This window comes from Salmo trutta, chromosome 6 (assembly GCF_901001165.1).
Source record: "Salmo trutta chromosome 6, fSalTru1.1, whole genome shotgun sequence".
NCBI classification, from domain to species: Eukaryota; Metazoa; Chordata; class Actinopteri; order Salmoniformes; family Salmonidae; genus Salmo; species Salmo trutta.
In genome coordinates, this window is record NC_042962.1 from 34,312,908 (window position 1) to 34,340,617 (window position 27,710).

The window sequence follows — 27,710 nt, forward strand, 5'->3', positions numbered from 1 at the left end:
TGTTTTTATTTACTTTTTTGCTCTTTTGCACACCAGTATCTTTACTTGCACATCATCATCTGCACAGCTATCACTCCAGTGTTAATTTGCTAAATTGTAATTACTTTGCCACTATGGCCTATTGATTGCCTTACCTCCTCACGCCATTTGCACACACTGTATATAGACCTTTTTTCTATTGTGTTATTGACTGTATGTTTGTTTAGTCCATGTGTAACTCTGTGTTGTTGTTTGTGTCGCACTGCCTTACTTTATCTTGGCCAGGTCGCAGTTGTAAATGAGAACTTCTTCTCAACTGGCCTACCTGGTTAAATAAAGGTGAAATAAAAAAAATAAAAACAGGCCTACTGTTATTAACGTATAGCCTACTTGTTGGATGGATTGGATGCACATTGGTGTCTAGTGATATCCAGGAAAGAAAACAAATATCGATAGAAAATAATAAAGCAGATTAAACTACTTCTGGCCACGGATGGCATGGAGAACACCTGAAAAACAAAGCAATTAGCGCTCTATTCAGCTGACTGACAAAAGCAAAAATAATTAATCAACGGATAAATCGAATGCATCGGAATAAAGGCATAAGCTATTTTTATTACAGATGCATGGCAAACAAATTACGGAAATTAGGAAGTACTGTCACGATTGTCGTAAGGAGTGGACCAAAACGCAGCGGGAAAATGTATACTCATCTTCTTTTTTATTTGAAGAAGGAAAACAAAATAAACACGTATACAAAAACAAACGACCCCAAACAGTCCCGTCAGGTGCAGCAAACACAAAACCAGGAAATAACTACCCACAAACCCCCATAGAACAAACACCCCTATAAATAGGACCTTCAATCAGAGGCAACGAGAAGCAGCTGCCTCCAATTGAAGGTCAACCCAATAAACACCACATAGAAATAGACCAACTAGAAAATAACATAGAAATGCACTAACATAGAACATAACCCAAACAACCCCGAAACACCCTAAACAAACACCCCCTGCCACGCCCTGACCAAACTACAATAACAAACAGCCCCTTTACTGGTCAGGACGTGACAAGTACGAAGGAAAATATATGCATAAAGGAGCTCAGCTGAGGCCGAAATTCAGCACTTCTGTGTGGATAGCGCCGCCACATAGAAATAAATAGTTGAACCATGACAGAGAGGTGGGGGTGTTTGTTAAATTTTAATATTTACCACTGTAAAACATATTTACCACTATTTTAAGAAAACAGTGAATGGTTAAAATAGCTATATTTAGAATGACCCCCTCTCCCCCAAAGTTTGACTTTTGGTGCATTTAGGGGAGCTAACCTCTCATTCAAGGGAGCTGAGCACCCCTGGCTCCCCCTTAATTCACACCTTGACTTCAGGTACATTAATGCACCTCTAAGTGTAGGCTCTTTCTAAGGGGGGTGCTACTACCTAGGTCATTTGTACATTTGAACCCTCTAGCAGAAAAAAGGGGGCATCGAGCAGCAGCGCCTTAACACTCACCTTGTCACATCTCTATTATAATGTCTCCACCTATCCCCTATTTAAACTGCACAGCTTATGTGACATACAAGTAAAATGCCTAGATATCAGCCATTTTGACATGTTCTGATGATACCATGTTGTCGTTAGGTATAATAAGGACGGCCTTGCCGAACATGGACCGCGAGGTGAAGGAGCAGTACCAGGTGCTTATCCAGGCCAAGGACATGGGAGGTCAGCTGGGAGGTCTGGCCGGGACCACCACCATCAACATTACCCTCAGCGACGTCAACGACAACCCACCAAGGTTCTCCAAAAGTAAGAGAGAGAGAGAGAGAGAGGAAGAGATTCAAATAGGGTCCTGTTTGCACACACCACTCAATGGAGGGAGGGAGGGAACTCTTTGTTATTTTGTTGCTGCTGTTGTGTGTATGAAGTTTGCTTTACATTTTTACATTTCGGTTTCATATTCATAATATCGGTTTTATTATTGCCGTTTCATATCATGATTGAATAATTGATTATAATGCTGATACCCAAAGGACATATTGCTATGTTCTTTATATTTCTTCACTATATGTTATTTATTTTATAGCTCAGTACCTTGCCACATCCAATTAAACATACTTAGAAATGTACCTTCCATTAATTAGTTCTCCATTATTTAAAGGGAATTTCTCTGTTTTCAGTTGCAGTGCTGTTTAACTCAAGACAGAGTCAGCATGGGAGCTGATGCCTGTAATAACATTTCTGTAATTAAGTATATACTTTAAGATTCCAAACAAATCATTTAAATTAAATTGTTAATCAGTGCACAAGAAACTGGAGGCAGGCCAAACATGCAGATTGTGTTATTTTGAATTTTTATTCATTTATTGATCTATGAAAATCTAAAGTCAGCATGTTTGAACAACATGCATAAATACATACATACATACATACATACATACATACATACATACATACATACATACATACATACATACATACATACATACATACATACATACATAGAGTTGAAGTCAGAAGTTTACATACACCTTAGCCAAATACATTTAAACTCAGTCTTTCACAATTCCTGACATTTAATACTAGTAACAATTCCCTGTCTTAGGTCAGTTAGGATCACCACTTTATTTTAATGTGAAATGTCAGAATAATAGTGGAGAGAATGATTTAATTCAGCTTTTATTTCTTTCATCACATTCCCAGTGGGTCAGAAGTTTACATACACTCAATTAGTATTTGGTAGCATTGCCTTTAAATTGTTTAACATGTGTCAAACGTTTCAGGTAGCCTCCCACAAGCTTCCCACAATAAGTTGGGTGAATTTTGGCCAATTCCTCCTGACAGAGCTGGTGTAACTGAGTCAGGTTTGTAGGCCTCCTTGCTCGCACACACTTTTTCAGTTCTGCCCACACATTTTCTATGGGATTGAGGTCAGGACTTTGTCATGGCCACTCCAATACCTTGATTTTGTTGTCCTTAAGCCATTTTTCCACAACTTTGGAAGTATGCTTCGGGTCATTGTCCATTTGGAAGACCCATTTGCGACCAAGCTTTAACTTCCTGACTGATGTCTTGAGATGTTGATTCAATATATCCACATAATGTTCCTTCCTCACGATGCCATCTATTTTGTGAAGTGCACCAGTCCCTCTGGCAGCTAAGCACCCCCACAACATGATGCTGCCACTCCCGTGCTTCACAGTTGGAATGTTGTTTTCGGCTTGCAAGTCTCCTCCTTTTACCTCCAAACATAACGATAGTCATTATGGCCAAACAGTTATATTTTTGTTTCATCAGACCAGAGGATATTTCTCCAAAAAGAAAAATTTTTGTCCCCATGTGCAGTTGCAAACCGTAGTCTGGCTTTTTTGTGGCAGTGGCTTCTTCGTTGCTGAGCGGCCTTTCAGGTTATGTTTATATAGGACTCGTTATACTGTGGATATAGATACTTTTGTACCTGTTTCCTCCTGCATCTTCACAAGGTCCTTTGTTGTTGTTCTGGGATTGATTTGCACTTTTCGCACCAAAGTGCGTTCATCTCTAGGAGACAGAACGCGTCTTCTTCCTGAGTGGAATGACGGCTGCGTGGTCCCATGGTGTTTTTACTTGCATACTATTGCTTGTACAGATGAGCGTGGTACCTTCAGGTGTTTGAAAATTGCTCCCAAGGATGAACCAGACTTTTTCTGAGACCTTGGCTGATTTCTTTTCATTTTCCCATGATGTCAAGCAAGGAGGCACTGAGTTTGAAGGTAGGCCTTGAAATACATCCACAGGTATCATTCTCTCCACTATTATTCTGACATTTCACATTCTTAAAATAAAGTGGTGATCCTAACTGACCTAAGACAGGGAATTGTTACTAGGATTAAATATCAGGAATTGTGAAAAACTGAGTTTAAATGTATTTGGCTAAGGTGTATGTAAACTTCCAACTTCAACTGTATCTGTCTATATAAGGTTCGAGAGTTGACAGTGCATTTTAGAGCAAAATCCAAGCCATGAGGTCGAAGGAATTATCCGTAGAGCTCCGAGACAGGATTGTGTCGAGACACATATCTGGGGAACGGTACCCAAAAAAATCTGCAGCATTGAAAGTTCCTAACAACACGGTGGTCTCCATCATTCTTCAATGGAAGAAGTTTGGAACCACCAAGACTCTTCCTAGAGCTCGCCGCCCAGCTAAACTGAGCAATTGGGGGAGAAGGGCCTTCGTCAGGGAGGTGACCAAGAACCCGATGGTCACTCTGACAGAGCTCCCGAGTTCTTCTGTGGAGATGGGAGAACCTTTCAGATTACAACCATCTCTACAGCACTCCACTGATCAGGCATACATGGTAAAGTGGCCAGACGGAAGCCCGCTTGGATTTTAAAAGGCACATGACAGCCCGCTCTGAGGAATGTCATCTAAAGGACTGGAGGAAACCTGGCACAATCCCTTGGGTGAAGCATGTTGGGGGCTGCATCATGCTGTGGGGATGTGTTTAGTCAGGATCGAGGGAAAGATGAACAGAGCAAAGTACACCGAGATCCTTTATTACCTGCTCCAGAGCGCTCAGACTGGGGTGAAGGCTCACCTTCCAACAGGACAACAACCCTAAGCACACAACAGGACTGGCTTCGGGACAAGTCCCTGAATGTTCTTGAGTGTCCCAGCCAGAGCCCAGACTTGAACCCGATCGAACATCTCTGGAGAGACCGGAAATTAGCTACAGCGCTCCCCATCCAACCTGACAGAGCATGAGAGGATCTGCAGATAAGAATGGGAGAAATTCCCCAAATACAGGTGTGCCAAGCTTGTAGCGTTATACCCAAGAATACTCAAGGCTGTGATCGCTTCCAAAAGTTCTTCAAGAAAGTACTAAGTAAAGGGTCTGAATACTTTCTAAAAAACAGATTTTGCTTTGTCATTATGGGGTATTGTGTGTAAATTGATAATCAAAAACAATACAATGCCAAAAATAAAAAAATAAAAAAGAACAGAAAGCGGTGCGTGGAAATATTCAAATATGACCCTGTGATGTTCTTCCACCATCCCCACACTCAGTTTGTGTGTTTGCATTTCTATTGATTCACCCCCTTTGCTACGAAGCTCCTAAATAAGATCTGGTGCAACCAATTACATTCAGAACTCACATAATTAGTTAAATAAAGACCACCTGTGTGCAATCTAAGTCTCACGTGATCTGTCAATGATCTCAGTATATAAATACACCTGTTCTGAAAAGCCCCGGAGTCTGTAACACCACTAAGCAAGGGGCACCACCAAGCAAGCGGCACCATGAAGAGCAAGGAGCTCTCCAAACAGGTCAGGAACAAAGTTGTGGAGAAGTACAGATCAGGGTTGGGTTATATAAAAATATCCGAAACTTTGAACATTACACAGAGCACCATTAAATCCATTATTAAAAAATGTTAAGAATATGGAACCACAACAAACCTTCCAAGAGAGGGCCGCCCATCAAAACTCACGGACCAGGCAAGGAGGGCATTAATCAGAGAGGCAACAAAGAGACCAAAGATAACCCTGAAGGAGCAACAAAGCTCCACAGCAGAGACTGGAATATCTGTCCATAGGACCACTTTAAGCCATACATTCCACAGAGCTGGGCTTTATGGAAGAGTGGCCAGAAAAATAAGCAAACATGTTTGGTGTTTGCCAAAAGGCATGTGGGAGACTCCCCAAACATATGGAAGAAGGTACTCTGGTCAGATGAGACTAAAATTGAGCTTTTTGGCCATCAAGGGAACCGCTATGTCTGGTGCAAACCCAACACCTCTCATCACCCCGAGAACGCCATCCCCACAGTGAAGCATGGTGGTGGCAGCATCATGCTGTGGAGATGTTTTTCATCGACAGGGACTGGGAAACTTGTCAGAATTGAAGGAATGATGGATGGCACTAAATACAGGGAAATTATTGAGGGAAACCTGTTTCAGTCTTCAGGAGATTTACGACTGGGACGGAGGTTCACCTTCCAGCAGGATAATGACCCTAAGCATACTGCTAAAGCAACACTCGAGAGGCTTAACCTCTGCCTCGACAACATTCGGTGAAATTGCAGAGCACCAAATTCAAAATACAGAAATAGTCATAATAAACATTCATAAAAATACAAGTGTTATACATCGGTTTAAAGATTAACTTCTTGTTATTCCAGCTGCTTTGTCAGATTTCATGAAGGCTTTACGGCGAAAGCATACCATGCTATTATCTGAGGACAGCACTCACTTACAAAAGCGTACAAACATTTTCCAACCAAGTAGAGGAGTCACGAATGTCAGAAATAGTGATAAAATTAATCACTTACCTTTGAAGATAAAGTCCCTCTTTATATCCCAAAAACTCAATTTTGTTGGTGCGTTTTGTTCAGTAATCCACTGGCTCAAAGGCGTTCAAAACATGCAGACAAATACATCCTAATAGTACCAGTATATTTCGGCAAAACATGTCAAACGATGTTTATAATTAATCCTCAGGTTGTCAATTGTCTAATAATCGTTAACATTTCAACCGGACAATAGCATATTCAATAGAAAGAAATGCACTGCATGCTTCCCCAGTCCCCTGACAGAAAGATCTCATTCTTCTTAATTTTTCAGAAAACAAGCCTGAAACAATGTCTAAAGACTGTTGACATCTAGTGGAAGCCATAGGAACTGCAATCTGGGTCCTAACCCATTAGATACTCAATATGCATTCAATTGAAACCACCCACATCAAAATAATCCCACTTCCTGGATGGATTTTCCTCAGGTTTTTGCCTGCCATATCAGTTCTGTTATACTCACAGACATTATTTCAACAGTTCTGGAAATTGTAGAGTGGTTTCTATCCAAATCTACCAATTATATGCATATCCTAGCTTCTGGGCCTGAGTAACAGGCAGTTTACTTTGGGCACGTCATTCATCCGAATTTCCGAATACTGCCCCCGTCACTAAAAAGTTTTAAGGGGAAACATTGAAATGTCTTGGAATGGCCTAGTCAAAGCCCAGACCTCAATCCAATTGAGAATCTGTGGTATGACTTAAAGATTGCCGTACACCAGCGGAACCCATCCAACTTGAAGGAGCTGGAGCAGTTTTGCCTTGAAGAATGGGCAAAAATCCCAGTGGCTTGATGTGCCAAGCTTATAGAGACATACCCCAAGAGACTTGCAGCTGTAATTGCTGCAAAAGGTGGCTCTACAAAGTATTGAGTTTGGGGGGGTAAATAGTTATGCACACTCAAGTTTTCAGTTTTTTGTCTTATTTCTTATTTGTTTCACAATAAAAAATATTTTGCATCTTCAAAGTGGTAGGCATGTTGTGTAAATCAAATGATACAAACACCCAAAAAACCTATTTTAATTCCAGGTTGTAAGACAACAAAATAGGAAAAATGCCAAGGGGGTGAATACTTTCGCAAGCCACTGTATATTTTTATAAGGCTGAAACATAACAAAATGTGGAAAAAGTCAAGGGATCTAAAGATTTTCCGAATGCACTGTATCTACCTCTTTCACTCCAATATCCCTGCACATTGTGAATATGATATTGTAACTTACATTTACATTTACATTTAAGTCATTTAGCAGACGCTCTTATCCAGAGCGACTTACAAATTGGTGCATTCACCTTATGATATCCAGTGGAACAACCACTTTACAATAGTGCATCTAAATCTTTTAAGGGGGGGGTTAGAAGGATTACTTTATTCTATCCCAGGTATTCCTCAAAGAGGTGGGTTTTCAGGTGTCTCCGGAAGGTGGTGATTGACTCCGCTGTCCTGGCGTCGTGAGGGAGCTTGTTCCATCATTGGGGTGCCAAAGCAGCGAACAGTTTGGACTGGGCTGAGCGGGAACCGTGCTTCCTCAGAGGTAGGGGGGCCAGCAGGCCAGAGGTGGATGAACGCAGTGCCCTTGTTTGGGTGTAGGGCCTGATCAGAGCCTGAAGGTATGGAGGTGCCGTTCCCCTCACAGCTCTGTAGGCAAGCACCATGGTCTTGTAGCGGATGCGAGCTTCAACTGGAAGCCAGTGGAGAGAGCGGAGGAGCGGGGTGACGTGAGAGAACTTGGGAAGGTTGAACACCAGACGGGCTGCGGCGTTCTGGATGAGTTGTAGGGGTTTAATGGCACAGGCAGGGAGCCCAGCCAACAGCGAGTTGCAGTAATCCAGACGGGAGATGACAAGTGCCTGGATTAGGACCTGCGTCGCTTCCTGTGTGAGGCAGGGTCGTACTCTGCGAATGTTGTAGAGCATGAACCTACAGGATCGGGTCACCGCCTTGATGTTAGTGGAGAACGACAGGGTGTTGTCCAGGATCACGCCAAGGTTCTTAGCACTCTGGGAGGAGGACACAAGGGAGTTGTCAACCGTGATGGCGAGATCATGGAACGGGCAGTCCTTCCCCGGGAGGAAGAGCAGCTCCGTCTTGCCGATGTTCAGCTTGAGGTGGTGATCCGTCATCCACACTGATATGTCTGCCAACTTACCCTGTATATAGCTTCTTACTTTCTCGTGTTCTTATTTCTTATTTTTACTTGTGTGTTTTGATATTTATTACTGCTGCTGTCTGTCTGTCTACTCTCTCTCTCTCATTCTCTCTCTCTACAGTACCTCTCTCTCTCTATCTATGGTACCTCTCTCTTTCTAAGTTTCTCTTAATCTTTCTCTCTATCTCTCTTTCTCTCACTCTCTCTCTCTCTCTTGCTGCATTGCACAAATAATGACAATGCCTATTAGCATATGCAGTTGCCCTGTTGCTCGCTTCCAAACCATTTCGGGACACACTGAAAAAAAGCCCAATACAATGCCAGAAGTTGAAAATGAACTAGTCTAGATTAATCTATTTATTGTTTTTGTCTTTAAGGTTTCTTTCACCTGAGAGTCCCTGAGTCCTCTGCGGTGGGTTTTGCTGTGGGAAGGATCAAAGCTCATGACTTGGACATCGGGAAGAACGCAGAGGTAGAGTACAACGTCGTACCGGGGGATGGAGACAACATGTTTGACATCATCACCAGTGAACACAATCAGGAAGGAATCATCATTCTCAAAAGGGTAAGCGTCTTCATCAGTATCTGGATGCACTTTAAATTGGAGTACGGGCTCATACAGTAGTAATGGCTGAAACGGAATGATTGGAACAATGTCATACACACAATTTTCCATATCGATACCGTTCCATTCATTCCATTCCAGCTATTATTATGAGCTGTCCTCCCCTCACCAGCCTCCACTGCTTCAGTTGTATAAGCTTTTTAGTATCAGTCCTCTAGGGCAGGGGTCTCCAACCCTGTTCCTGGAGAGCTGCCATCCAGTAGGTTTTCGCTCCAACCCCAGTTGTAACTAACCTGGTTAAGCATATCAACCTGCTAATTATTAGAATCAGATGTGCTAGAGAAGGGTTGGAGTGAAAACCTACAGGATGATAGCTCTCCAGGAAGAGGGTTGGAGACCCCTGCTCTAGGGGATTGGCTATACAGTCTATCCACATAATGCCTTTATTAGGACATTGTTAAGGACAATATACTGGATTAAGGATCTCATATGTTTTCATGAGGTCAGCAATACTGCTGACTAGTCATTTCAAGCTTTGTAGAAATGGTACCAGGTGTTTGGCTAACAAGTTCATATAGTACCATTATTGTTAAGTTGTTTTGTTGTTGCTGTGAATTAAATCTAAAACATATATGCCCATTAGTCTGGATTGGTAAATGGAACCTATATGACTAGCTTGTTTATTTTATTTTTTTACAGACGAATGTGTAGCCTATTCTGTCTGAAATGGCACCCTAATCCTTATATAGTACACACATTTTAACCAGAGCCCTATGGGCCCTGATTAAAAATAGTTTATTCTATATGGGATATGGTGCCATTTGGGAAACAGACTCACAAATTCATGTTTATAGTATTTGCTGGTAGTTTATTGCTTTGGTGTTGTCCATTACTGTAAGGACAGTTGCTCTGAGATGAAATCTTAAGTGCCACTGCTATATATATATATATATATTCTCAACCTGCCATGGAAATATTAATTTAAAATGTCATATGGTCACTTTGCAAAATGGATAAATATGCTCAAGGCATGTTGACTTGCCAGAATAGGCAAATACCTTTTGGATACTGAACCTGATTTTACTTTTGTACACATTGACTAGGCTTATATTAGCCCCCGTCAAAACAAACAAGAACTTGCTTAGAGCCATCAATTTCTGCACATGTTCCCACTTCCCACTCACACTGACTCACATGCATTCCCTACGCACAGTACTCTTGAGTTCCCCCCAGGCAAGTTTTAGGTGGTGGTGTTTGAGGCAGTTAAAACCCCAGTAGTGATTTTAAATGCTATTTGTTGGCAGCGCGGTGAGAAGTATAACACGGGAAACAGAATAAAACTGCCAGAGAAAAGATAACTTTGCATAATACAACGCCGACATGTTTGAGGATCTTCAAAATGCAAAGGAGAAAAAGATGAATGTCAGAAGTAGACATCGGAATAGAGTTCCAAATGGCACTCTATTCCGTACACATCACACTACTTTTGAGCAGAGCCCTATGGGGAATAGGGTGTCACATAGGGATGCATCCATTACTTTTCAAGACAGGTGTTGGATATTAATGGCTCAGATAGATTATTTAGGTTTTTCCTGGAAAGATGGTTTCCCTCCCTTGATTAAAAAAGTATGATGCATGAATGAGCGAAAGAGAGAATAATTACATAAATCTTCTACCTTTGTGTCAGAGTTAAATATAACAAGATTCGTCAACGCCACCCAACCAGGTGCTTTCAAGAACTAAAATGTGCAGTTGCTCCATTTTCAGGCAAAGCTCTTATTTGAGCACTGTGCATATTCACAGAAGCTCTCTTGTTGTTGTATTTCAGAGGAATTTCCCTTGTAGCACAATAGTGGTTGTTTATGTATAAATGTGAAAATGCACCTTTTGAGGCAAATAGTTTGAAGGACAATATATCCAAAAATACAGATTTTTTTAATCAAGTCCAAAAGCATAAAAGTAGCTAAACCGGTGCAGACATGACAAAATTGTATCATTAATTGGTTCTTCTGTTCTGTTTCTGTGCCTTTCAGGGGATGTATGAAAAAGTGACTGAATATGATACTTTGGGGAATCATACATTCTTCAATTGTTTCTCTGGTTGAACAAAAAAAAAGTCCATCCTCCCACATATTCAAATGTACGTGTACTCCTTTTATCCTTAGAACTATGCAGGAAAATATGGCTGAAGAGAATACATATTTGGATTCTGTGCCATGTGTGCTTGGCTGTGCGTATGCTTGTGTGCTTGTATGTATGTACGTTTGTGTGTGTTTATACATATGATCTGCTTACGAGTGGATCATAGCTATAGATCATCAAATCTGACCTTCTCCAGTTGTGAACAATGGATTAGAAAAGAAGACAGGCCCAGATTATGATTATGATGTAAATGAGGACATTTATTTGTTTACATCGTAAATACTGCAGATGGATGGGCCAGGGATGCCTTTCAATCCTTTCACTCCTTTATAGTTTTTTACCTCCTGTGTTTGATATGGTGCCATCACAACAATGGAACAGTGTGATGTATTCCCCTCGCTGGGAGGTGACTGCCCAAAGCCTTTGTCCATGGGGAAGATCTTTGAGCCACTCACACTGGATCCCCCCACAGTGTAGTTTTCTAAACAACATGTTCTTCGACCCATGTCTAGGACGCAGTGGGGTATGAGTAGAGGGGTGTCAAACGGGAAAAGGTAGGCGGTTGGAGATGGAGTCATTATGAGTTCTTGACCGTGTTCTCAGAATGCTGAGCCACCTACAGACAGTCTCAGAATGGATCGCTGCCCGTCTCTAGAGTGGTGTGTGCAAACAGGCCCCTATTTCAATCTCTTCCTCTCTCTCTCTTGCTCTCTCTCTGTCTTTCTCTCTATCTACTCCCTCTCTTTCTCTCTCTCTCTCTCTATCCCGCTCTCTTTATCTCTTTCCTCTCTCCTCGCCCCTGCGTTGAGCATCAGTGGTGAGAGGGGGAGAGGGCAGGAGGAAGCAGCAGCAGCTCTGCACACAGTTTGGCAGACCCCTACTCAGGTTTGTTGAATGATAAGAGGATCAGGCTTGGTAATGGCTTCAGGGGATAATCATCTGGTGCCCAGTCTGCCCATACAGAAACATGCAGAGCGAGGCTTGGAGGGATGGGGATGTACACATTGGGGGTTAGTCATCCCCTTTGCAGAAGAAAAGATTACCAGAGACAATAAACAGAGGTCACTGTAGAGGAATCCTCAGTCCTACCAAGGGAGGCATGCACACGCACATGCTGAGAGACACACACACTTGCCTGAATATGCATGAGCACAATCACACACACATGCAGTGACACACGCACGCACATGCACACATACAAACAAAGTTACACACTTGCCCAAACTGAGAATGAACAACAGAGGGAGAAATAACTCATTTCCCATACAGTAGATCCTGGGCTTGTGCTTGTAAGAGGCTTTTAGTCAGAATAAATGTGTTTGTGGTGCATTTGTCTGCTTGTGTGTTTAATCGCTTCCTCTAGTCTTCCTTTAAAAAATGACTGGGCTGCTGATATGTACTAAGCCTAAAGTAATGATATTGTTTAGTGGCAAAATGTTTGGCATAACCCTTGTTGGTTCCTGTCCAGGGGACCCATTTAAATACTGTACAGGATTAATTTTGTCTCACCATTGAGAAAGACTCTTTATCCTGCGTGCCAACCAGAAGTACAGTATGATGTGACGAATACCAAGCCAGTAAAGCTCAATGAGAAGCAATGTGTGACATACTGTACAGTGGCTTGCGACAGTATTCACCCCCTTGGCATTTTTCCTATTTTGTTGCCTTACAACCTGGAATTAAAATTGATTTTGGAGTGGTTTGTATCATTTGATTTACACAACATGCCTACTACTTTGAAGATGCAAAATATTTTTTATTGTGAAACAAACAAGAAATAAGACAGAAAAACTGAACTTGAGTGTGCATAACTATTCACGCCCCCAAAGTCAATACTTTGTAGACCCACCTTTTGCATGAATTACAGCTGCAAGTCTCTTGGGGTATGTCACTATAAGCTTGGCACATCTAGCCACTGGGATTTTCTCCCATTCTTCAAGCCAAAACTTATTCAGCTTCTTCAAGTTGGATGGGTTCCGCTGTTGTACATCAATCTTTAAGTCATACCACATATTCTCAATTGGATTGAGGTCTGGGCTTTGACTAGGCCATTCCAAGACATTTACATTTTTCCCCTTAAACCACTCGAGTGTTGCTTTAGCAGTATGCTTAGGGTCATTGTCTTGCTGGAAGGTGAACCTCCGTCCCAGTCTCAAATCTCTGGAAGGCTGAAACAGGTTTCCCTCAAGAATTTCCCTGTATTTAGCGCCATCCATCATTCCTTCAATTCTGACCAATTTCCCAGTCCCTGGCGATGAAAAACATCTCCACATCATGATGCTGCCACCACCATGCTTCACTGTGGGGATGCTGTTCTCGGGGTAATGAGAGGTGTTGGGTTTGCGCCAGACATAGCGGTTTCCTTCATGGCCAAAAAGCAGAGTATCTTCTTCCATATGTTTGGGGAGTCTGCCACATGCCTTTTGGCGAACACCAAATGTGTTTGCTTATTTTTTCTTTAAGCAATGGCTTTTTTTCTGGCCACTCTTCAGTAAAGCCCAGCTCTGTAGAGTGTACGGCTTAAAGTGGTCCTACGAACAGAACTTTGCAGCTCCTTCAGGGTTATCTTTGGTGCCTCTGATTAATGCCCTCCTTGCCTGGTCTGTGAGTTTTGGTGGGCGGCCTTCTCTTGGCAGGTTTGTTGTGGTGCCATTTTCATGGATTTAATGGTGCTCCATTGGATGTTCAAAGTTTCTGATATTTTTTTATAACCCAACCCTGATCTGCACTTCTCCACAACTTTGTCCATGACCTGTTTGGAGAGCTCCTTGGTCTTCATGGTGCCGCTTGCTTGGTGGTGCCCCTTGCTAAGTGGAGTTGCAGACTCTAAGGCCTTTCAGAACAGGTGTATATATACTGAGATCATGTGACAGATCATGTGAGACTTAGATTGCACACAGGTGGTCTTTATTTAACTAATTATGTGACTTCTGAAGGTAATTGGTTGCACCAGATCTTATTTCGGGGCTTGATAGCAAAGGGGGTGAGGTGAATACATATGCACGCACCATTTTTACATTTTTTTAAACATGTTATTCTTTTCATTTCACTTCACCAATTTGGACTATTTTGTGTATGTCCATTACGTGAAATCCAAATAAAATTCCATTTAAATTACTGGTTGTAATGCAACTAAATAGGAAAAACGCCAATGGGGATGAATACTTTAAAAGGCACTGTATGTGATTTATATTTGGAGCAGATAAATACGGTAGTGTCCATAGTCACAAAAAATGTGAGGTGCTAGTTTATCTCCTTTAATATTATCACAGATTCAAAATGTACAATATAACAATAACATTACGGCACCAAAGAGAGATGCATTTAGCTACAATGCAATAAAAAAAGGAACCCAATTTCCAATCACAAAACACAAACCAAAATGAACAGTCAAACAGCAGTATTGAAGGACAAACTGAAATTATTCCTCCCCAACTTGCCTCTCTAACAATTTTACTTTTCAAAGTCAGAACCATTGTCAGTATTCAGCTAGTCGAGTGGACCTTTTCATCCCAGTCTGTAGTCATCAATTAAACACTTAATTTTGCCAAAGCCAGACACTGTCAGCAGTCTCATTTCTCTATCACAAATTCCATTAGTGGGCTGTATGAACATTAAATCATCGGAGAGCCTCTAAACCATTACCGCTTCTTTGGTCCTGATGAGTTATTACTGGGCTCTGAAAAAGGTAATGGTCAGATGATGTTTGAGGAGAGCTAAGTGCAAAGACAGCTGCAACGTCTTCAGTGGAGGAGTGAAAAGTTTGAGCCTGGATTTCTGCTTGTCAAACAAAAGCTGAAGTAAGTGGAAGTATTAGATATAAGTGGACACAGTGCCACCCATTGGGCACTTAAGAATCAATGGTTTCCAGTGAGCATTTCAATATTTATTTAATGAAGATTAAAGTCCTTTGAAAGTACAAAATGAACTAAACTCCAAAGTTATGAACATCTAATTTGCATTTATTCTGTTCATTTGAATGCAGTCTTCCTGTCTGGATACAGTGTAACCCTATTAGATAGAGCACATACCGTGCTGAAATGGAGAAAACAGTCTTACAACAAACAGCTGTGGTTTCAGCTGGATATTATACTAGGACGTTAGTGGAGTTATTTTGGGCCCTGGTGTGCAAGGCACCCATGGAGGAAGAGGAGGAGGAAGGCAAAGACGATGCCACAGATCAGCAGGATTAACAGGTGGCCCAACGCAGACAAACACCATCACGCTTTGAAAGTGTGTGTGTGTGTGTGTGTGTGTGTGTGTGTGTGTGTGTGTGTATACACATGTATGTGTGTGTACACGTGTGTGTGTGTGTGGTGTTTTAGTTTTTTGTATCAAAGAGAGGGAAAGGAAAGTCAAATAAAGAGAGAGAGGTATATAGAAATAATTCTATGAGAAAAGAGAGAGGAAGAGAAAGAGATTTAAAAAGGTAAATAAAGAGGACTAAGAGCCACTCAGGATGGAGTTGTGGTTTCTCTCTGGTGGCCTGGAGGCGTGTGGATGTGGGGGGGTAATAGATTAGAGCTGTGTGCCAGGGCTCATCTCGCGGCTAAACCCTGTCCTATTAGAGTGCCAGGTATCTAGTGTGAGGAGTCACTCCACTCTACTATAGGCTCAGCTCGCTGCAGTGTGGACAGCTAGGCAGGACTTCTGTTAGGCTACAAGCTGGCTTGCAGGTCTCTCAGACCAGCACCACATGTCTGCTTCCCAAATGGCACACTATTCCTGATACAACGCACTACTTTTGACCAGAGCCCTATGGGTCGTGGTTAATAGCAGTGTACTATAAAGGGAGTCAGTCTCAGACAGACACTAAATTGAGAGAGCGGTGTGGGGGGCAGAGCAGTGAGAGAGTCAAGGACACTGAACAGTGTGACTGATGGAGGACAATAAAGTGAGCATGCTCTTCTCTATCTCCGCAGTGAGGCCACCAAATTCAATGCAGCACTCTCCCGGGACGTAGATGATGCTGATGGTCCCCTCATTGTGTTCCATGCTCAATTGACCGATGATGTCATGGGGGGAGATGGAGGGCTAATGCTAGTTGGACATCCCCATGATGGGTAGAACTTTGTCGAGCTGACTGCAGATCAGTGAAGCCATTGTGTATAGTAAATGGCTCAGTGGTTGAGGGCCGGTCCAATAGCTCTGTTTGGAGCTACAGTATGGGGGTGATTTTCACAGGGTTGAGATGACCCTGTGAAAATCATCCCCATACTGTAGCTCCAAACAGAGCTATTGGACCGGCCCTCAACCACTGAGCCATTTACTATACACAATGTCTTCACTGATCTGCAGTCAGAAAATACCCTACTTCCTTTGCCTTCCTCTGTTGTTGTTTATGAAAATCACTACAATGCACGTGAGTGGAATTAAATATTGTGTTGTGATGTGTTGACTGCCCTGCTTGGCTTTGATTTTCTCTCACCGGGATGAAGTCATGTGAAGACAAGGGAAGTTAATGATTCATGAGTGACATTGTACATACATAATACTAAATGGGATTTATGACTCAGCCTCTAATGAAATATTTATCAGGAAGGATTGATCTATTTTATACCTGCTTTCATCTTCCGGCTTGTTTTGTTGTTTGTTTGTCTGGTGGAAAAACTGGTTTATACTGTATTTACCTCAAGGTGTTAGCATACTGTAAGATGGTTAGAGGGGTGGGGGGAGGAGGAGGGAGGGAGGGAGGGAGGGAGGGAGGGAGGGAGGGAGGGAGGGAGGGAAGGAAGGAAGGAGGAAAATGGAGGGAGGAAGAAAGGGAGACAGAGGGAAAAAATGGGGGTTGTTGAAAGATCAGTTATTTTAATATTGAACTCAAAACAAACAAATGGAGAACCTATTAAAAATGTATCATCCTGCTTCTGCTTCCAAAACAAAGCACCAGGGAGTAGCTAGGCTGAGAAATGCCTCCATAAAACACGTTCACGCACTTAGGGAGGTAGATCAGAATAAGAAGCCAAAAGCAGCCCCCAAGTTAAAGCCATAAATACAGATTAAAAAAAGTGCATTTGACAGTTTACAATATGCTGTATGTACTGGTGTTTTTTTAAGTGCTGGTATAACAAATGTTGTCCCTTGTACTGTGTTATAAATTCATATTTTTATCATGGACTAAAAACATATTTTCAAAGCTTGTTTACCTAAATGATTATGACAACGGTGCCTTGATTAATTCAAAATTAACAAAGTCCCCTTGGATCATAAATAGTGTTCAATAGAAAAACCTTGGGTTTCCTTCATTCAGTATCACCGCCAGTGCAACGAAGGTGCACATTTACATATCAAAGGGCTAGGCCAGCGCGTCTAGAATTCAAAGTGTGCTCTGTTGTGATGCTGAAGAGCAGTAACACTGACATGAGAGGAAGTCTGTCTGTCTGTCTGTCCTCTTTACACATTCCCCTGTTGAGAAGAGAGACCGTTCTCTGTGGTTGTGTCTCAAATGGCACCCTCCTATACAAGGGTCCATGGAGCTCTGGTCCAAACAGTGCATGCACCCCAGAGGGAATAGTGTGCCATTTGGGATGCAACATAGAATACCGTAGAATAACTTGCATACCAATTCCTATCATTATGAAACACTCCAGGAATGTGGAAAGCTGAAAATGGACATGGATACATGAGGCATGTTCTAGAGAGGGAGGTGAGAGCAGTGTGTGAATTATGGGGGAGACCCCCCCTCAATCTCCCAAAATGAGACATGAGCTTCCTTAAATGCAGGAGCTATAGTTTAACCAATTTTTATTAAATGCATTGTTGTAGTGATACAGCGTTAAATATGAAAATAAACTATTATTCCAAACAAAACGAACTCCCCAAACACTCTGTCATGGATTAAACCGGTGACAGTTGGTTCAGGTTCTTTTAATCACATTGTATTAATTTCTCCACTCCGCCTATCTGCCTCTCTGTCTTTCTTTAGCTTTTGCTAGCAAATTTGCTGTATTGACTGGGTTCAGCCTGCTAGCGAAATTGCAACATTGTTTTAACTGGGTCCCTACAGTTTCCTGCGCCGATCAGCTCAGGACAGACACAGCTGTATTTGCGTCCCGTATTTCAGCCCCTTTTCAGGTCTCCCAACTTTTAACATTACAAAAAATATAAATTTGTAAGCAAGACGCATTATTGCAGGCTACAGTGTAGGCCTAATAACAATCGTCAAAAGTCATTACACGTTTTGGTGTTTTGTAACAGATGTCTCTTTTTAAATTAAATGAACAAAAAATATTCCATTTTATTTGGAATGGCAAGCCAGACAAAATTAAAAGGGCCTATTTATATAACGAATATGAATTTGCAGTGCAGAAATGACGAAATATTAAAGCATTAGACCTCTCACAAGAGGCATCAGTCATAAAAAAGTTATACTTAAATCCAAAATGGTTCTCTAGTAAAATAGTAAGAATGTCTCACCCCAAGTTCAAGAATGTTTTTTCCCCCTTTATTCAGATTACAACTGCTCACTTTCTGTTATTTAAAAATGAAATAATCGCAAAAATATTGTTACTTTTTAAACAAGCTTTATCAGTTCTGCCCACACATTTTCTATAGGATTGAGGTCAGGGCTTTGTGATGGCCACTCCAATACCTTGAAGTATGCTTGGGGTCATTGTCCATTTGGAAGACCCATTTGCGACCAAGCTTTAACTTCCTGACTGATGTCTTGAGATGTTGCTTCAATATATCCATATAATTTTCCTCCGTCATGATGCCATCTATTTTGTGAAGTTCACCAGTCCCTACTTTAGATTTTTTTGACTATCTGTTGTTCCATGCAGTGAATCTGTTATTCAACGTGTTTGTACAGGCTAATAACAGTAAGTCCAAATAAAATGTTTCATCGTATAATTTTGTTATATATACAGTACAAGTCAAAAGTTTGGATTTTAGATTCTTCCTTTGCCTTGATGACAGCTTTGCACACTCTTGGCATTCTCTCAACCAGCTTCACCTGGAATGCTTTTCCAACCGTCTTGAAGGAGTTCCCACATATGCTGAGCACTTGTTGGCTGCTTTTCCTTCACTCTGTGGTCCAACTCATCCCAAACCATCTCATCTGGGTTGAGGTTGGGTGATTGTGGAGGCCAGGTCATCTAATGCAGCACTCAATCACTCTCCTTCTTAGTCAAATAGCCCTTACACAGCCTGGAAGTGTGTTGGGCCATTGTCCTGTTGAAAAACAAATTATAGCCCCTCTAAGTGCAAACCAGATGGGATGACGTATTTCTGTAGAATGCTGTGGTAGCCATAATGCATAAGTGTGCTTTGAATTCTAAATAAATCACAGACAGTGTCACTAGTAAAGCACCCCCACACCATCAAACCTCCTCCTCCATGCTTCACGGTGGGAACCACACATGCGGAGATCATCTATTCACCAACTCTGCCTACTCCTAATATTTTGACTCATCAGACCAAAGGACAGATTTCCACCGGTCTAATGTCCATTGCTCCTATTTCTAAGCCCAAGCAAGTCTCTTATTCTTATTGGTGTCCTGTAGTAGTCCCATAGGGCGACGCACAATTGGTCCAGCATCGTCTAGGTTAGGGGAGGGTTTGGCCAAGGTAGGCTGTCATTGTAAAATAAGAATTAGTTTTTAACTGACTTGCCTAGTTAGGTTAAAGGTTAAAAGGTAAAAAAAAATAAAAAAGTGGTTTCTTTGCAGCAATTCGACCATGAAGGCCTGATTCACACAGTCTCCACTGAACAGTTGCATTTGAGATGTGTCTGTTACTTGAAATATGTGAAGCGTTTATTTGGGCTGCAATATGAGGTGCAGTTAACTCTAACGAACTTATCCTCTGCAGCAGAGGTAACTCTTGGTCTTCCTTTTCTGTGGCAGTCCTCATGAGGGCCAGTTTCATCATGGTGCTTGATGTTTTTTTTTTATTTCACTTGACTGACCTTAATGTCTTAAAGTAATGATGGACTGTTGTTTCTCTTTGCTTATTTGAGCTGTACTTGCCATAATATGGACTTGGTATTTTTTACCAAATATGGCTATCTTCTGTATAGCACCCCTACCGTGTCACAACACAACTGATTTGTTCAAGCTTATTTAACTTTTAACAAGGCACACTTTTAACAAGGCACAGGCGACTAACTCATGAAACTGGTTGAGAAAATGCCAAGAGTGTGCAAAGCTGTCATCAAGGCAAGGTGTGGCTACTTTGAAGAATCTCAAATATAACATATTTTAATTTGTTTAACACTTTTTTTGGTTACTACATGATTCCATATGTGGTATTTTATAGCTTTCATGTCTTCACAATTTTTCAACAGTGTAGAAAATAGTAAAAATAAATAAAAACCCTTGAATGAGTAGGTGTGTCCAAACTTTTGTCTGTCAGCGTAGTGTCCAGAGCATGGAGGCGCTACCAGGAGACAGGCCAGTACATCAAGAGACGTGGAGGAGGCCGTAGGAGGGCAACAACCCAGCAGCAGGACCGCTACCGCCGCCTTTGTGCAAGGAGGAGCAGGAGAAGCACTGCCAGAGCCCTGCAAAATGACCTCCAGCAGGCCACAAATGTGCATGTGTCTGCTCAAACGGTCAGAAACAGACTCCATGAGGGTGGTATGAGGGCCCGACGTCCACAGGTGGGGGTTGTGCTTACCGCCCAACACCGTGCAGGACGTTTGGCATTTGCCAGAGAACACCAAGATTGGCAAATTCGCCACTGGCGCCCTGTGCTCTTCACAGATGAAAGCAGGTTCACACTGAGCACGTGACAGACGTGACAGAGTCTGGAGACGCCGTGGAGAACGTTCTGCTGCATGCAACATTCTCCAGCATGACCGGTTTGGCGGTGGGTCAGTCATGGTGTGGGGTGGCATTTCTTTGGGGGGCCGCACAGCCCTCCATGTGCTCGCCAGTGGTAGCCTGACTGCCATTAGGTACCGAGATGAGATCCTCAGACCCCTTGTGAGACCATATGCTGGTGCGGTTGGCCCTGGGTTCCTCCTAATGCAAGACAATGCTAGACCTCATGTGGCTGGAGTGTCAGCAGTTCATGCAAGAGGAAGGCATTGATGCTATGGACTGGCCCGCCCGTTCCCCAGACCTGAATCCAATTGAGCACATCTGGGACATCATGTCTCGCTCCATCCACCAACGCCACGTTGCACCACAGACTGTCCAGGAGTTGGCGGATGCTTTAGTCCAGGTCTGGGAGGAGATCCCTCAGGGGACCATCCGCCACCTCATCAGGAGCATGCCCAGGCGTTGTAGGGAGGTCATACAGGCACGTGGAGGCCACACACACTATTGAGCCTCATTTTGACTTGTTTTAAGGACATTACATCAAAGTTGGATCAGCCTGTAGTGTGGTTTTCCACTTTAATTTTGAGTGTGACTCCAAATCCAGACCTCCATGGGTTGATAAATTGGATTTCCATTGATTTTTTTGTGTGATTTTGTTCTCAGCACATTCAACTATGTAAAGAAAAAAGTATTTAATAAGATTATTTCTTTCATTCAGATCTAGGATGTGTTGTTTAAGTGTTTCCTTTATTTTTGAGCAGTATATATATTTTTTATGATTAAAAATCAAATAGCAAAATGATGCTTGGTATGATCTTCTTAAAACAATTCCATATAGCAGTAGAAAACTGTGGCTGGCCGAGAGTGCGTTTACCTCCTCTAACCTCATTCTCATTTTGACTCTACTGTTACAATATCTTAATTTAATTCACTGCTTGGCACACTATACTTTACAACAACGTCTACAAGCCAAAGTTCCTGACCTTGAAAAATAACACTGTGGACAGGACTTGATAAAAATGTTACAGGACAAAGGAAAAGTTCAAGCAATAAAACAATTTTACAGGCTTGGGGATAGCTACCGTAATTCAATTTTAGCAAGAGTCAATAATGTTCTCTTTCTAAAAATTTGGAAAGATTTGAGTATAACTGCAGAACCTTGAATTTGTGTGCGCACGTATATTCGTGCATGTGTATAAGTGTACACGCATGCGTGTGTGTCCGTGCATGCTCGCGTTATTGGTGTTTGTGTATTTGTGCTGCATATGTGGAGATGGAGTGCCATATCGCTCCAGGTCTCCAGTGAGAGTGTGTCTAATGAGGCCTACTGTAGACCTTCTGCTGCCCACCTCTCCTCTCAACCTCCCTCCACCTGTGCCTGTATTTCAGCTGAGCTATGCATTGCAGTGTAGTGCAGGCAGTGTAGTGTAGTGTAGTGTAGTGTAGTGTGTGTGTGTGTGTGTGTGTGTGTGTGTGTGTGTGTGTGTGTGTGTGTGTGTGTGTGTGTGTGTGTGTGGGTGTGTGTGTGTGTGTTGTGTGTGTATGAGCTATAAGGTAAGGGAACAGCCTTTCTTTGAATGCAATTGATCCCAACCTGAAGAACATACAAATACCTGTGTGTGATAAAAGCATGTAAATAGACATATACTGTACTTTGTTTCTAAGGTGACCTTTTCAAAGCTAGCAACTAATTTACCTTAACATATTTACAATGATCAGGAGCCTGATTGTGAGGCAATTTCAATGTATTACGTGCCATTCAATTTTACAAGTGTTGTGTAAACTGTAGCTATAGGCACCCTGCTCCTCTGTATTCCTTTATTGCTGAGAGTGATTGAAAGTAATAGAATGCATTTCCTGTCTAGAGAGATGCTATTGCTGAACTGAGCCCAGTCAGTTGCATCTGGCTCACTGTAATCAAAGCAGTCACAGTGGATGATGGTCAATGATTGCTCTCAAATTGGCTCCCGTTCACACATACAGCAGCATTTTATTTTTATCAGACACCTGTAATAGTTCTGAGGCTACTGTAGGCTACCATGGAGATATTGGTTTTGTCCCAAATAGCTCCCTATTCCCTATGTAGTGCACTACCTTTGACCAGAGCCCTATGGGCACTATGTAGGAAAAGGGTGCCATTTGGGACAAAACCGTGGCGAGGCAGTTATAGTACCATGAAGATGGCTGGTAGTCATTTACCGGGGTTGTGTCTTTGCATTATCTTGCTACATTCACCGTGTTTGATTGCTCATAGAAAATGTATCATGTTAAATTCACAGCTTGCGGCCTCTTCAAACACACACATTTTCTCTCAGCTATTACCAGATGTTTTTACTTGTTGGCACAATAAGGGGATTTTGTTGCCAGTGTTGGTGCAATAGTGACTGTGTGTTAGTAATTTCGAAATACACAGAAACAAATGTCTCTCGTGACACAAGACTAGTGGAGTCTGACCACCAGGCTCTGTCTGTGAGTGAGTGCTGAGTGAGTGCTGTGAGTGAGTGCTGTTGTGGTAACAACAGTGTGTGTGTGTGTGTGTGTGTGTGTGTGTGTGTGTGTGTGTGTGTGTGTGTGTGTGTGTGTGTGTGCTGGTACGTATCTCTGTGTACTTATATGTATGTTTGTGTACGTGAGTGACTGGCCGTCACACATGAGATTCCAGGAGATAGGTAGTGGTGCGTACATGGTTGTCACCGCTAGTGGATGTTTACATCGCAGCTGCAGACACAGCATGGTTACTGATGGTTACGGATGCAACCCTGAGCTCTAGCTAATTGACCCGATCAGAGATGTCACAGACATAGGAGGGAGAACACTTTAAATCAGCACTTTAACCTGTAAACCGACAGTTTCAGAGAGCTTTCATGCAGCAGTGAATGCTCTTGAACCATGTAGAAGGGTCTATTCTACCACAGCTCGACTTTATTGCATGGAGTGAAATCCATTGAGGATGTGGAAAACATTGAGTGGGTCTAACTAAACATGCATTATTGCAATTTCACCTTTGGTAGCCCTTTCTACTCACAGCCCTTGTCATTATATATACGGGCTGGAAATGTCAGATTTAGTCATTGATAATCGCCTAAATTGGAACGCAGTGGCTGTACAGTAACATGCTATACATACATGATGTCAGAGCTCAGGTTCTCCACTTCACAGCACTGTATGGGTTTTGACTGACAGCTGTCATAAACATGAGCACCTCGTGCGACAAGAAGATGCGCCCATCCCTCTTGCAAATTGGGCTACTTTTGCACATTTGTTGTTGTCTGAGTGAGGGAAATGCTGTAAATTGAGAAGAGATGTGTTCTGAACGATGAGACGTAGAGGATTATAATAAATACCACTTTGATGTCATACAAGCAAACCACACACCCATGAGTACAAATGTGCATTTAACATTTCCATATTTGAAAAGTCATGTCATATACAGTATCAACATTTATGATCGCCATGTTTGATCCACCGTTACAAGGATGACATGCTTTATACCCTGGGTTGTCCTAAACAGAATGAGCCTATGTTTGTCGTATTGTGAAGAATGTTAGCTGGGGAACGCGCTCTTGAATGCACTCATGACTCCATTCTATGCACACCAAAATGTATCTGAAGTGCCGTTTGAAAGCCTAACACTGTAAGATTATATTTTATAACATAGCTAGCCATGTTGATAGTAGAATAAACTTTGAAATGATGCCCACCTGACTCAGATTGCGATTTATAACGGAATGTTTTTGGATTTCGTAAACAAAAACAGTAATTGTGTGATGGTGGGGATGCACGGCTGTGTTCCAAACAAAACTACTAAAGTGTGTTTGCTTCAGTTCCACAATGGTAAAGCTAGGAGAGCTCAAAAAAGGCACCTTATAGTTGAAGGCTCTTTCCTTGAGTCATAAAAGTGCATTGAAATTACTTAGGAACTGTGCACAGTTTGGAGAGGTGTGTGACCACTTGGAGACACCAGTTAGGACCTCTCACTCAAACCCTTGTAATAATGTTTTCTTATCTTGCACCTACTCCAAAATGTCTATTAATATTATTATTATGTTACAGAATGTGTCCGGAGTATATTCTTATTTTGTTTTTCACAATTGCTGTGAATAGTAGGTCTACAGCAAATGTAAAATGCACATAAAATAATCAGTGCGATGTTTGGATTAAGTCTGTCAGGTGAAATGTTGTGTCCTCACCTTTGGTCTGATCATTACCCCATGATTTCCAAAGTTTTCTCTTTGAACTGCTACAATGGTCATGCATATGCTTTGTATAGTTATTCTGTAAGAAACATCTACACTTGGCCCTATCCATGAGTGTAAGGTGTTGAAGTCAACACACCTAATCGTTTATTTTCTTTCTATCAGCCGCTGGACTACGAAACGAAGAAGGCCTACACCTTCAAGGTAGATGCATCCAACGCACACCTGGACCCACGGTTCCACAGCTTAGGGGCCTTTAAAGACACGGCCACAGTGAAGATTAACATCCTGGATGTAGATGAGCCTCCAGTGTTCACTAAGCCCTCCTATGAGATGGACGTATACGAGGACTCACCTGTAGGTGACATCATTGGAGCAGTCACCGCCCAGGATCTGGATGCTAGCAACAGCCCTGTCAGGTAAAGTAAAAACGTTTATTATGGTTTAGGGAATATCATGAGGAGCTAGAAGACCTTGGGAGGCACTGTAAGATCTTTGTTCCAGGTCTACACTAACCTGATTCAACAACAATAAAGCCCAAACTCTCTTTATCTCTAGCAGCAGTCCTGTCAAGTAAAGTTACAACTTTTATTATGGTTTAAGAAATAGGATGAGTAACTATAGGACCTTGGGTAGTGCTGTAACACTCTGTTCATTACTCCTCAGCCTGGGGGACTCCCATTTTGAAACTTACAGACTTTTGTTCCAGCTGAAAAATACTAACCTGATTTAACTACTCAACTAACAATAAAGCCCAAACAGGGCTGGGTAGGTTACTTTCTAATTGCAATCTGTTACATTTACTAGTGACCTATCAATAACATAACTTTTGGATTACCAAAACTCAGTAATGTAATATGATTACTTTCAGTTACTTTTAGATTACTTTCTCCTTAAGAGCCATTAGAAGAACACAAAAATGAATATTACCAATTGATCAACATCTTTTGCAGGATAAATCAATGTTAGAAGTTAACATAGCTGGCAATAAATGGAGGTTGAATTTTACTTCATGGGTTGGTTATGTAGGTTTTTTGTAACCCATTGCTTTCTATTACAGATAATACAATTAGGCTACGTTCTTGTTGGTGACACTTTGATATCTCAATAATTTGCAGCTGTTTAAGTCTATAAAAAGTGTGTGAGTTTGAGCATGTGTTTGTTAGGCTTATGTTTATTTTTTTCAGCTGCACTCGTGGTCTTCTTGAAATAAACTCATTTTTTACAGTATGGAGCATAATACCACGGAAGAGTTTAGACGGGAGGAACTCCATAGCTGCGATCCACACTATGCAGCTGTTGCAAGAGCGCATTTTAAACTGGCTGTCCACTGGTCACAAAAACAAGGATTGATAGGTAGCTTAAACTTCTTCAATTCAACCATTGTTGGGTTAAAATACATATATACACTACCATTCAAAAGTTTGTGGTCACATAGAAATGTCCTTGCTTTTTAAAGAAAAGCAATTTTTTTGTACATTAAAATAACATCAAATTGATCAGAAATACAGTGTAGACATTGTTAATGTTGTAAATGACTATTGTAGCTGGAAACGGCTGATTTTTAATGGAATATCTGCATAGGCGTACAGAGGGCTATTATCAGAGGCCAACCATCACTCCTGTGTTCCAATGGCACGTTGAAGAGGCGACTCCGGGATGCTGGCCTTCTCGGCAGAATTTCTCTGTCCTGTGTCTGTGTTCTTTTGCCCATCTTAATCTTTTCTTTTTATTGGCCAGTCTGAGATATGGCTTTTTCTTTGCAACTCTGCCTAGAAGGCAAGCATCCCTTAGTCGCCTCTTCACTGTTGACGTTGAGACTAGTGTTTTGTGTGTACTATTTAATGAAGCTGCCAGTTGAGGACTTGTAATGGCGTCTGTTTCTCAAACTAAACACTATAATGTACCTGCCCTCTTGCTCAGCTGTGCACCGGGGCCTCCCACTCCTCTTTCTATTCTGGTTAGAGACAGTTTACGCTGTTCTGTGAAGGGAGTAGTACACAGCATTGTACGAGATTGTCACGACTTCCACCGAAGTCGGTCCCTCTCCTTGTTCGGGCGGCTTCGGCGGTCAACGTCACCGGCTTTCTAGCCACCGCCGATCCACTTTTCATTTTCCATTTGTTCTATCTTTGTCTTACACACCTGGCTTCACTCAACCAATTACTTGTTTATTATTTAACCCTCTGTTCCCCATGTTGTGTTTGTGAGTGATTGTTTGTTGTAATTCGGTCCGTCTTTGTGGGCTTGTGATATTACTTTGTATATTTGTCTTTTTGAGTAAAGTACTTTGATTACGCATATCTGCTGTCCTGTGCCTGACTGTCTACACCAGCTACAGATAGGACCCTTACAGAGATCTTCAGTTTCTTTGCAATTTCTCGCATGGAATAGCCTTCATTTCTCAGAACAAGAATAGACTGACAAGTTTCAGAGAAATTGCTTTGTTTATAGCCATTTTGAGCCTGTAATCGAACCCACAAATGCTGATGCTCCAGATACTCAACTAGTCTAAAGAAGGCCAATTTTATTGCTTCTTTAATCAGAACAACAGTTTTCAGCTGTGCTAACATAATTGCGAAAGGGT

The 27,710-nt window shown here is 41.9% G+C and overlaps 1 protein-coding gene across 1 annotated transcript in view; it reads left to right on the forward strand.

Moving 5' to 3' along the window:
• LOC115195871 (cadherin-12-like) overlaps positions 1-27,710 on the forward strand; it is a 203,963-nt gene that overhangs the window by 144,916 nt on the left and 31,337 nt on the right. The window contains exons 5-7 of the mRNA XM_029756192.1: positions 1,622-1,789; positions 8,834-9,021; positions 25,289-25,542. Of these exons, the coding sequence (XP_029612052.1) occupies positions 1,622-1,789; positions 8,834-9,021; positions 25,289-25,542 (610 nt within the window). The remainder of the gene's footprint in view (positions 1-1,621; positions 1,790-8,833; positions 9,022-25,288; positions 25,543-27,710) is intronic.